Source organism: Sorex fumeus, unplaced genomic scaffold (genome assembly GCF_029834395.1).
Source record: "Sorex fumeus unplaced genomic scaffold, SorFum_2.1 ptg000094l, whole genome shotgun sequence".
NCBI lineage: Eukaryota > Metazoa > Chordata > Mammalia > Eulipotyphla > Soricidae > Sorex > Sorex fumeus.
The window spans coordinates 20,363,660-20,375,884 of record NW_026606151.1 but is presented as its reverse complement, the minus strand read 5'-3'; the positions used below and the strand labels follow the sequence as shown (position 1 = coordinate 20,375,884).

The following is a 12,225-nucleotide window of genomic DNA, read 5'->3' as shown; positions in this document are numbered from 1 at the left end:
AACCTTTTCTTTGTGTTTTACCTCTCATTGTCACAGTTCCTCATGTCAGTATTGGTTACTTTTTGTTATTTTTGCTTTTTGGGTCACACCCAGCGATGCACAGGGGTTACTCCTGGCTCTGTACTCAGGAGTTACTCCTCGTGGTGCTCAGGGGACCATATGGGATGCTGGGAATCGAACCCGGGTCGGCTGCATGCAAGGCAAATGCCCTACCCGCTGTGCTATCTCTCCAGCCCCAGTATTGGTTACCTTTAAGTCAAAAGTTTCTGGTAATTCCGGACTTTGTATTTATAATGAATGACATGCTTTTCCTTTTCCCCTATAGCCTTTTCATATTTTACGATAGAGCAATCTACATTGCTTAAACACAGAAAGACTTTTCATACTGTTCTCCTAATATTTGTGAGTTGATTGACTTCAAATATATCCCTCATAATTACTTGACTCAGAGTTTGGTTGCCACAGTTCCTAACACCCCAGAAAGGGAAGTCCTGATGTGGGACTGGGAAGGACCTGGGGTGAGTAGTGAAGCTATCCCAGCATTGAAATGGGAGAGTCTAGAAAGCATAGAATCAAGTTGTTAAGACACAGGTCTCCCATGAGGAAGGACAAGTGGAACCGACCTGAAGATAGTCTGGGATTTTTTTTCCCTTTTTGGGTCACACCTGGTGATACACAGGGGTTACTCCTGGCTCTGCACTCAGGAACTACCCCTGGTGGTGTTCAGGGGACCATATGGGATGCTGGGAATTGAACCTGGGTTGACCGCGAGCAAGGCAAACGCCCTACCCGCTGTGCTATCGCTCCAGTCCCATGCGCTGCTTCCTTTAACCCTAATACGAGGATTTTAAAGAGAGATAATTTAAATTTTTATATATTTTTATATATTCAGAAGGAGAAGAGTTTTTCAATCATAATATGAACTTCTGTAAAACTGAATAAAAAGAAAATCATACACGCGAAAGTGCACACCAGTGCTAAGGCAGAATTTCAGGGACGGAACTCAAAGTAGGTGCAGGGGTCCTAGTGATCCAAAAAAAAAAAAAAAAAAACGGGACCAGCTGATAGTGCAAGGCTCCAGGATGCCAGGCTCTTTTCCCTTCAGTGTTGAAACAACATGGACATTCTGAACACAAGGCATGTTCTCATCCAAGTGAGATTTCTCTCTGGTCCTTAGATTAGGTTTGATTTAATAGTTCCCCATTCTTTTAAAGTCTTCCTCTTTCCATAACTTTTGACTGTTATAAGAGATTAGAGAAACTAGAAAGCAATGATTAAAGAGAATTATAGAAAGAGAAAACAGCTTTGGGATGAGTAAAAAGTTTTACTGGGTCAAGGTCCTTACATTGCTAGCACCCCATTTCATAATAATCACCTACCTTTCTTGCATTACACTGAAACTTACATAAAATATTAACAAGGGATTCTTAAATCAACATACCTTGATAGCGCTTTAAAATTTTTCCCACACTGAAGTACAGCTCAGAGACATTGCACACAGTATGCACCTCCAATGAAACAGCCTCTGGTGTTTCCCTATCAATAGCTGAGTTCCTAGAATAAGCAGAGACCAGAGATTTCTTCAGTGTCTCCTTTCATCCATGTCTCTATTCTCATGTTCCTCCCATGCCCACACTAATGATATGGGGTACTCACCTCCTCAAGGTGTCATTTATATCCTGTAGAGAAACAAAAGCAAAGGTGAGTATGGGAACGTAAGAACTTCCTGGAGAATGGCATATGTGGCAGTTCTCTATAAACATTCATTCCAGGGATGTGAGATAAGGGACCTGAAGGATGGGAATGGAACCAAGGTTTCAGGAATAGTGTAAGTTCAAGTTCGTTTGTGTTGAAGCACCACCAAGCCCCTATTTGTCGACTCTGATGGATTTCTAATAGGATGATTCCCATCTGAGTCCCATGGGGATGCACATTACTGCCTCTTTATCAACCTCTCAGTCTGCTCTCTTCCTTACTGGAGTCTTTGGCGAACTCTGGTGTCTAAAAACACATCAACTTATGGCTTTTGACATAAGGGTCAGAAAGATGTCCAGGGTACCACTTGCTTTCAATGATGTGATTTCCTGATATTGAGTCCATAACGGACACTTTCTCATAAACCGTCTGAATTCTGAATCCATGCAGAATCTCTGTGACTGAGATGCGTAGGTATTGATAGCAAGTATCACATGGTGATGGGATAGTTGCACTATAATAATCAACTATAATAAAACCTCCTGTTATGAAGCTAGACAACCTCCAGGCAGCGCAGGAGGAAAGATGGAGGAGAAAGGGGTCCTGTGAATCAGACAAGTGCAAAATTTAATAAAACACAGACATGACCTAAAGATTGTATGTGTGATCCACAGTGAAAGTGCCGAACAGCAACCAGAAAATGGCTCTGGGCATGTTTTCATGTGAGGAGCTTCAAAAGGGTAATGAGCTCAAGAGATGAGGCCCAAGGATGAAAGCGGATGAAGCGGACTTACCAGTCAGGCCCAGGGGGAACAAAACAGGGGATAGAACATTCTCCCACATGTTTATGAATTAATTTCTTCACAAGGCTGAGAGGAGAGATGGGTCTGGGCATGATGGGGGTCTCAGGTCAATATTTGTAGTGGGACGCACAGCTGTGGCCCAGGCAGATGGGGCACCACCAACATTCTGGGCTGAGTGGAGTGTAGACACTGTATACTGTGTCTACACAAAGCAACAATGACCATATTCCCACACTTCCTGTCCCCCTACCCCTTCCCAGTATATCTGAATCAAGGAATCAGTCAGGCTCAGAGCAGATTTTACACAAGAAATAAGGAAGCCTGGCTTAGAGGTGCACAAGAGCCTAAGCTCAAGGCTTGAGGCAACGGTGCCAGGAGGAGGCCCGCAAATTGTGAAGGACAAGAGGCATTGCCTCTGAGGACAGCACGGTCTTGGCAGAGGCTGGTTCAACACAAACTTCACCTCAAAAGTTTCCTGTGGAAATGGTGGACATAAGTCAACCTTAGACTTGCTATTCTAGGCAGCAGCAGCAACAACAATAACAACAACAACAGAAGCTCACGCCTAAATCTCACAACATGGTGACACAATTAAGAAGATTGAGAGCCCACACAAATTACTCGGTGATGACAAAAGCTCGGAAACTTCCCAAGCCACCAGGAGTTTTTCTGCTCATTTTCTGTGAGTTGCAAATTATAAATGGTGACAATTTTTTCAAAGTAAAACTTGAAAGCTTCAGTGAATTAAGGGAAACAAAAGCAAAGATCTCCAATAAAGCAAGATAACGTATTTGACTAGGTGGGAAGTGTATTGAAGTCAGTGAACTTAAAATTTCATCAGAAGGTTCCAGCAGATGCGTGATAGATGTCAAGGAACAAATCAATGTCCAGGAAAATAGGGCACAGGAACCCACCCATAAAGTAGAGAAGAAAGAAAGAATAAAAATTATGAAAGGGATATCAGAGAACAGTGGGATAATTTTAACAAGAATAACCAATTAAATGAGTCCTTGATGGACCTGGAAGGATAGAGGGATAATACATGGGTAGGACACTTGCTTCACACACCACCACCTAGGATAGATCCCTGGCACCCCATTATGTCCTCTGAACTCTTCAGGAGTGATCCCTGAGTGCAGAGTCAGGAGTAAGCAAACCCTGAGCTCTGACAAATGTAGCCCCCCAAACAAAAAAGGAGGCCTTGAGGAAAAGAAATCTGAGAATGGAAACATCTCAAGAAATTATAGAAATACTTGCTCATCAAGCCCAGATTTTCCCTTGAATATATTTACCTTCTTTCTCTCCTCTCACATCTTTCTAGTAAGTTTTAGTGCAAAACTACCTTGCTTCACCAAAGAGAAAAAAAAAGAAGAGAAATTATAGCTGAGAATTTTCCTATTTTGGGACTGGCTCCCACATCCCAATCCTTATGCTCAAAGAATTTAAAACAAATTATTTCTCTACAGAAATTTTATGATTTCCCCCCATCCATTCATTGCTATTCAGCAAACATAGATATTAAAAACTCCTGCGTCAAAAATTCTAGGACTAAAGATAAAAATTAAAAATTTCAATCTATTTGACAGAGATATTAAATGTATGAATAGAAAGGCAGTAATCCACACATCAAAATTAAGAGATCAAATGGGCCAGAGGTCAAATGGGCCTGAGTGGAGATTAGATCTATTTTAAGTAAGAAGAGTACAGAATGCTTCCTTGAAGAGATTCTAAGACATGAAGAACAAATGAGACAGACATAGAGAGATATGGAGAGGGATGTATGTAAGTGATAAAGATTAAGCAGGGCCAGAGATATGGGTCATGGTAGAGAACATGCCTGAAAATTGGGGGTCCTGAATTCAAACTTCAGCACTGGAGAGAAAGGGTCATAGAAGACCCAGATGATCCAGGTCAGTACATAAAAGTTTAAGAAGCAATATATGCTGCCTCAAGGATCTTATTCTCTATTGATGATTGAATCAGATCCCCACTACCAGCTTTGGTTTTGGCATCATTACCTCTGATGTATTATATCTGCATTTTCCTTCCAAAGATATCTCTTGAGCCACTGGACACAACATTGAAATTTGTATCTCCTCCTGGGATTTGAAACTCCTAACTGACTGACACAGGGACTGAAAAATTCAAGCCCTGAGTGGGGAATCCTTAGGATTATCATTTTTTTCTCTTGGGATCCCCATTAGATCAAACTGAGATATAGTCTGAGATTCCAAGACATTGTCTGGAATCACAGATAGGTTTGATCGCTTCCTTTTTTTCCCACCTGCTTCTTTTTTTTTTCTTTCACATCTATCATACAAACACAAACATTGCCCTCCTGTTGTTCATCGATTTTGCTTGAGCGGGCCCAGTAACGTCTCCATTTTGAGACTTCTTGCTACTGTGTTTGGCATATCGAATACATCACGGGTAGCTTGCCAGACTTTGCTGTGCGGCCAAGATACTCTAGGTAGCTTGCCAGGCTCTCTGAGAGGGGTGGAGGAATCGAACCCGGCCTGGCCGGGCTGGCTGCATGCAAGGCAAATGCCCTACCCTGTACTATTGCTCCAGCCCCACATCTATCATAAGTTTATTTATTTTTCATTTATTTATTTTTTAAATTTTATTCAATCACCGTGGGATAGTTATAAGCTTTCATGTTTGGGTTACAATCACACAATGGTCAGACACTCATTCCTCCACCAGTGCACATTCCCCACCACCAATAAATATCCCCGGTATAACCCCCTTTTCCCATCCTCCCTCTGCCTCCATGGCAGACATGATTCCCCATAATCTCTTTCTACTTTTGGGCATTATGGTTTGCAATACAGACCCTGAGAGGTTATCATGTTTGGTACTTTATCTACTTTCACACTCACTGCCTTCCCCTGGGACACATTTTAAGTTCATGGCCTTCACTCAATTCCTCATTGTAGGATCAACTCCTGTGAAGCAGGTCTAAAAAATCCTCCTCACCAATATAGATGACCAGAAATAAGACAATGAGATACCTACTCTGAATTGGATTTTTTTTTTTTTTTGCTTTTTGGGTCACACCAGGTGATACTCAGGGGTTACTCCTGGCTCATGCACTCAGGAATTGCTCCTGGCGGTGCTCGAGGGACCATATGGGATGCTGGGAATTGAACCTGTGTCGGCCATGTTGGCTGCGTGCAAGGCAAACACCCTACCTGCTGTGCCATCCCTCTAGCTCCCTGTGAATTGTTTTTTGAGTGGCAGTTGAGTTTTGGGAACTGGTGATGAGCATGAACTCTGGTTTCAATGTTCTATGATACAATTACAAGACCCTAGAAAATGACAAAACTCTGATTTCATTTCCACATCTGTAAAATAGAAAGACTGAGCCTATCATGAGCTCCAGAGAACTTTCCTGATACAGAGTCATAGACTACAAGATTATAAGAGAAGTGATCACATATTGAGTACATTTACGTAGGCATCTTAGCTCTAGAGAAATAACAGTGCTATGCCCAATAGAACATAGAGTGATTAGTGGCAAATTTTCCAATTAGTAGTCTTCCCTTAGTCTACTGTTCTGTGCAATAGTGAAGAATAACTGGCTATAGCCAAGCTCATTGATCAAGTGAGTTTTCCTGAAAGTCAGGAAGGTTGTGGTACTTGTGGTGGTTTTACCTTAAACTTGAGTGAGAAGAAAAGTATAACATAAGCAATAAAGGAAAAGAGAGAGCCAAATAAAAAATGTGCGAGAAATATTGATCAGGTAGGAGAGTTACTGTAAAGGGCTGAGTCATGCTTTGCATGGGGGAGGGCCATGTTCAATCCCCATATGTTCCTCTAAGGACCCTGAGAATTGCAGTAATAATGTCCCCCGAGGACCATTGAGTTGGCTAAAAAATAAGAAAACAGGAGAGAGACAGAGAAAAAGAGAGACAGAGAGAGTGACAGAGAGAGGTGGAGAGAGGCAGAGAGAGGAAAAAAGTGGTAGAAAGAGAGAGAGGGGAGAGAGAGAGAGAGAGATGCCTTATCAGACTCGGAAAAGTGAAACTGAGTGGTTCCTTGTCAAGAACAGCTAACTCATGACTGCTATTGAGTCAAAGGATTTGGACAGGTTTATGTAACCCTCTGATATTCCACCGGTATCAGAGCTGGAAAATATCTTCCAAAGAACTTTCAAAGAACTTCCAAAGATTTTCCAAAGAATATCGTCCAAAGAATGGTAGAGGTGGGGAGTGCCGGACAACAAGTAAAAGAAATCTCTACTTTGCATTGTGTAAGGAAAATAACTCTACATAATAGATTCTGAGAACTTATTATTTAACATTAACTTAACTCTTACAGATGTTTTAAAATGATTCAAAATTAGCAACATGATATCATGGCACATTTGACACTTTCACCTCTAACTCCAGGAAATAGAAAATATGTTCATTTTAAAGGAATGCTGTGAATGATTCCAATCCAGATCAAAGACTTGAATCGTAGCCCCTTGTACCTTGTAAGCTGTGTGAACTCAGTAAAGTCGCCTGAATCCCATTTTCTCAACTGAATCATTAGACAATAATCACAGGCACTTCTTCACAGACTTACTTAATTCAAGATATGCTCTCAGTACAGATTTTAGACACATTCACCAGGAAAACTTTTTAAAGTCTATACAATATACTCATCAACACCCCATTTGGCTCCTACTGGGCTATTTTCCCCATTATTACTTCATCTCTTCTCTGCTCTTAATCTTATGGTCAACTCTGTCCTCTCTACTTGCTTGGTCACTACTTGCTTGCATCTCCTAGAAAATAAAACTAAGCTAGAGAAAAGAACTCTAAGACACACTGTAGAATGACAAAAGCCGAAGAGGTAGAAATAGAATCTGGAGAGCACCATAATAGAAATGAAACATATATATAAAGAAACCGCTATAGAAATGAAATGATCTAGGTTAGCAAAGTATAGTTTGACACAGCAAACAGCAAACAAGTTGGGTGAAACCAATACCCTGTAAGAATACTCAGTCCACCTAAGTCATCAGTCAAACTTGAAGGAATGAAACAAAACTGTAAAGAAAGCAAAGCTAAAGAAGTTCCTGACTATTAAACCAAATTTATTAGAAACACTGACAGGATTCCTTTAGCAGGCAAAGAAACCCATTAAAGACATAACAGGGGTGGGGGGTAGTTGTGAGAAACAATAGCATCTTTTGTAATACACAGTGCTTGATTGCTTTGAAATTACAATGGGATACAGACTCACAATTGTAGAGGAGACCTCCCACAATGAAGAACTGAACTTCCATAAAATGTAGAGTTTCCAGTTCTGGGGATGATTCCAAAGAGCACAACTATATTAATTTTACAATATATTTTGTTTTCTGTGTTTGTTAATAGTGTCAATCACAATAGCTAAGAGTCAATCACAATAGCTAAGATCTAGAATCATCCCAAATACACAAGAACACATAGTGGATAAAGAACTGTTGTACACATATAATAAGAAAAGGTGAAATCCAACACTTCATGCATCTCAGCTACAACTAAAAGGTCTCATGCTGAACAAGGTGAGTAAAAGGGAGAAGGAGTCTGAATTGAGGAAGTAAGCCTCAGTTAATCTTCCATATTGCTCACCATTCTGCTCTGACTAGTATGGGAATAAGACATCTCCTCTGTTTCCTCCAAGTGCTCGGACTCACCTGCAGGAAATACTGTGCTGAGCCCTGATTTTTCTGTTGCAGTTCCAGGATGCGGTTCCTGAGTTCCTGTAGCTTGTTGTCCAGATGGGCTACCTTGTTCTGCAGTCTGCTCAGTTTCTGCTCTTTTTCTTTCTCCAGTTGACACATATATGTCTCCTCCTCCTGATGCAGGAATGTGTGAAGATTCATAAATTCTAAGTGGATTCTTTCTTTCTCATGCTTGATTTTCTCCTATAAGGAAGAAAAGTGCTCAGAAAGTGAATACAGACTAAATATTCATGGTAATACATCCATAGACCATACGAGTCACACAGAAATAAATGAAATATCCTCAGTAGTAGTAAGGAAGGAACATTTGATGCATTGTGCAACATGGATGAGTCAGCTAGGTATTGAGCAAAGCAAGTCAGAAACAGAGGAACAATATTATAGAACTCTACTTCTATGAGGTAAGTCATATTCATAGAGACAGTGAATACCAGAAAATAGGAGTAAGAATCTTGAGGACTAGGAATAGAGTTTCAGTTTGGTGGATGAATGAGTTTTGCAGGTGGATAGAGGCAATGGCTGCACAAGAGTATGTCCAAACTTGGGACTGGAGCTATAGCGCAGCGGGTAGGACGCAGGCCTTGGACGTGGACGACCCGGGTTTGATTCCCAGCATCTCATATGGTCCCCCGAGCACCACCAGGAGTAATTCCTGAGTGCAGAGTCAGGAGTAGCACCTGTGCATCGCTGTATGTGACCCAAAAAGCAAAAAAAAAAAAAAAAAAAGAGTACGTACAAACGTACAAACTTAACTGCCACGGAGCTGTCCACTCAAAAGAATAAGAATGGTGACTTTTATGTTATGCTTACACACACACACACACACACACACACACACACGGTTCCTCAGTGTGACATAGCCTGCAGAGTTTTCCATATTTCCTACACTAGAGTTATGCCCAAGAGGCAGATATTCAAAGGTAGAAGTCTTCACAATTATACACAGTTATCTGGATAAATTCCTTCTGCTTCACCCAGAAGCTGGTGTAAGGAGTATGAATAAAATGCAGAATAGAGCTTGGCCAAAGAAAATAAAATATGAGTTATAAAAACAAATATAAATTTTTATTTTATTTTGATATAAAGACGTGTTCCTTCCAGGCCTCAAGGGATAGGGGAAGCATTGGTCCTTTTCATCCACCCCCCAACTCCTGCCCGCGCCCCCATGGTCATTCCCATAAACTGCCTCCTGCTGTTACTTGATCTCCTTAATGGCTTTTATCCAGAGACACACCAAAGAATCTCTGAACCAAGCAGCCGCACTGCAGAGATGCCTCTGGGCTTTAAGCCAGGCCAACTTCACCGGGGTTCCTCAGACGTGGACAGGCGTCTTTCTGTCCCCCCAAAAAATCCCGGCAGCCGCCAGCTTTCAGAACCCAATGAGAATTGTAGGTATGGCGGTTCAGTGACAGCAAACTCCAGGCCTCAAGAGACACACAAAAGAATCTCTGAACTGAACAGCTGACTGCCGAGATTTCTCCAGATCCTAATTATCAGAAATTTTACAATTTCAGGAGCATACAGCTGCAAGAGTGGCCACACAACATCTTATGCTATTCATAACAAGCAGTACAAAAGAGAGCTAGGGAAGATTGTCTGCCATAGAGCAGGGGGACGGGGGGATGCGGGCGATACTGGGGATATTGGTGGCGGAAGATGTGCACTGGTGGAGGGTTGGTCGGGTTGGTCGATCGATCATTGTGTGACTGAAACTCAAACAGGAAAACTTTGCAACTGTATCTTATGGGGATTAAAATAATAATAATAATAATAATAATAATAATAATAATAATAATAATAAAAAGATGTGTTCCTGTGTTACAGATAAACTTTCGGTTCAAGAAACCCCTGAAGTTTCTTCTTCAACCTTATTAAAGTTTGTAACTGAGACATCACAACTGGAGCAAAGATGACGACTCTTGCAAGTTCATGAGGCTCACCAGGGAGAGGCCCAGTTGGCAGATTCTGATCATAAATACTAGAAATACCAGCCCCGGGTTCAATTAACCACCTGAATGTGTGGTTATGACTAAAACGAACAATCTGTTCTGTAGGACACAGGTTTTATTTGGTGGGGGTGGGGACTAGAATTTTAATTTCCATTTTAGCTTTCTTATTTCAGAAAGTCTTCCAATGTCTCTGAAATTAATAAAAGAGTAACTTATTATTTTTAAGTGGGAGACAAGCATAGCTTCAATCTACGTATTCATGAAAGTTCTTTTTGAATTGTGAAGGTCTTCCCAGCACTCAAGATGCCAGAAATGAGAGCAAAAGACTTTTTTTTTTTTGGAGAAATCATATTGGAGATTTGCACATAAAGTATGAAGTCTGAGGTTTAAGACACTGGAAAGACACAAAAATGGCTCACTGGTCTGTGTGACAATATATATATTTTTAATTAATTAATTAATTTATTTATTGAATCACTGTGGGAAAGGTTACAAAGCTTTCAGGTTTAGGTCTCAGTCATGCAAATATCAAACACATTTCCCTTTACCAATACTTATTTTTTACCATGAAGAACCCGAATAAAACCCCACCCCCCACCCCTCCCAGTCCCTGTGAGGCAGATGAATTCTAGTTAACACTCTATCTGCTTTGATTAGATTCATTGTTTCAATAAAAGATTCACCACTATTATTTAGAATTTACCCCCCCCTCCCCCCCAATCAGACATGCTGAAAAAGCATTGTGAAGTGATTTGCTTTCTACAGCTGGGTTCAAGAATTAAATGTTGGTTTTGGATTTCTGCTATTTTACTTATTGACACTGGAAGTATTTCTACTGAAAGTCAGATAGTTAAGAAATTGGTTTCTGTGCTCTGGAGTCGTGGCCGTGCTGGAGAGCCACTAGTGGGGGGCAACTGGTGGCCTCGGTAGGGTGTGAAGGACGGACCGGAACGCCCCCCTTCTCATGAGGTTTTAGTCGCCCCCACACCCCCAGCTCATACCTGCTGTCCACAAGGCTCCCATGCGGCCACCATTCTTCTTTCCAGAGAAGAGAGGGCGAATGGGGCAACACCCTTTCCCCTCTGGCAGACTTGATGGCCTGGATCAACGCATAGTCCGTTCACTTTTCTGCTCCAAGCTGCTGGGTTCTGCATTAAGTCCTTGTGCTTCTGGGGCTGTGGCCGTGCTGGAGAGCCACTCGTGGGGGGCAACTGGTGACCTCGGTAGGGCGTGAAGGACGGACCGGAACGCCCCCCTTCCCATGAGGTTTTAGTTGCCCCCACACCCCTGGCTCATGCCTGCTGTCCACAAGGCTCCCATGCGGCCGCCATCTTTCTTTCCAGAGAAGAGAGGGCGAATGGGGCAACACCCTTTCCCCTCTGGGCAGACATGATGGCCTGGATTAACACATAGTCCATTCACTTTTCTGCTCCAAGCTGCTGGGTTCTGCATTAAGTCCTTGTGCTTCTGGGGCCGTGGCTGTGCTGGAGAGCCTCTCGCGGCGGGCAACTGGTGACCTTGGTAGGGCGTGAAGGACGGACTGGAACGCCCCCCTTCACATGAGGTTTTAGTTGCCCCCACACCCCCAGCTCATACCTGTTGTCCACAAGGCTCCCATGCGGCCGCCATCTTTCTTTCCAGAGAAGAGAGCGTGAATGGGGCAACACCCTTTCCCCTCTGGGTAGACATGATGGCCTGGATTAATGCATAGTCCGTTCACTTTTCTGCTCCAAACTGCTGGGTTCTGCATTAAGTCCTTGTGCTTCTGGGGCTGTGGCCGTGCTGGAGAGCCGCTCGTGGGGGGCAACTCGTGACCTCCGTAGGGCATGAAGGATGGACTGGAACGCCCCCCTTCCCATGAGGTTTTAGTTGCCCCCACACCGCTGGCTCATACCTGCTGTCCACAAGGCTCCCATACGGCCACCATCCTTCTTTCCAGAGAAGAGAGGGCGAATGGGGCAACACCCTTTCCCCTCCGGGCAGACGTGATGGCCTGGATTAACGCATAGTCCGTTCACTTTTCTGCTCCAAGCTGTTGGGTTATGCATTAAGTCCTTGT

The 12,225-nt window shown here is 42.6% G+C and overlaps 1 protein-coding gene across 1 annotated transcript in view; it reads right to left on the bottom strand.

Moving 5' to 3' along the window:
• LOC130040366 (E3 ubiquitin-protein ligase TRIM38-like) overlaps positions 1-12,225 on the bottom strand; it is a 30,055-nt gene that overhangs the window by 2,752 nt on the left and 15,078 nt on the right. The window contains exons 4-6 of the mRNA XM_056132417.1: positions 8,170-8,400; positions 1,657-1,679; positions 1,442-1,554 (exon numbers count right to left, since the gene is read on the bottom strand). Of these exons, the coding sequence (XP_055988392.1) occupies positions 1,442-1,554; positions 1,657-1,679; positions 8,170-8,400 (367 nt within the window). The remainder of the gene's footprint in view (positions 1-1,441; positions 1,555-1,656; positions 1,680-8,169; positions 8,401-12,225) is intronic.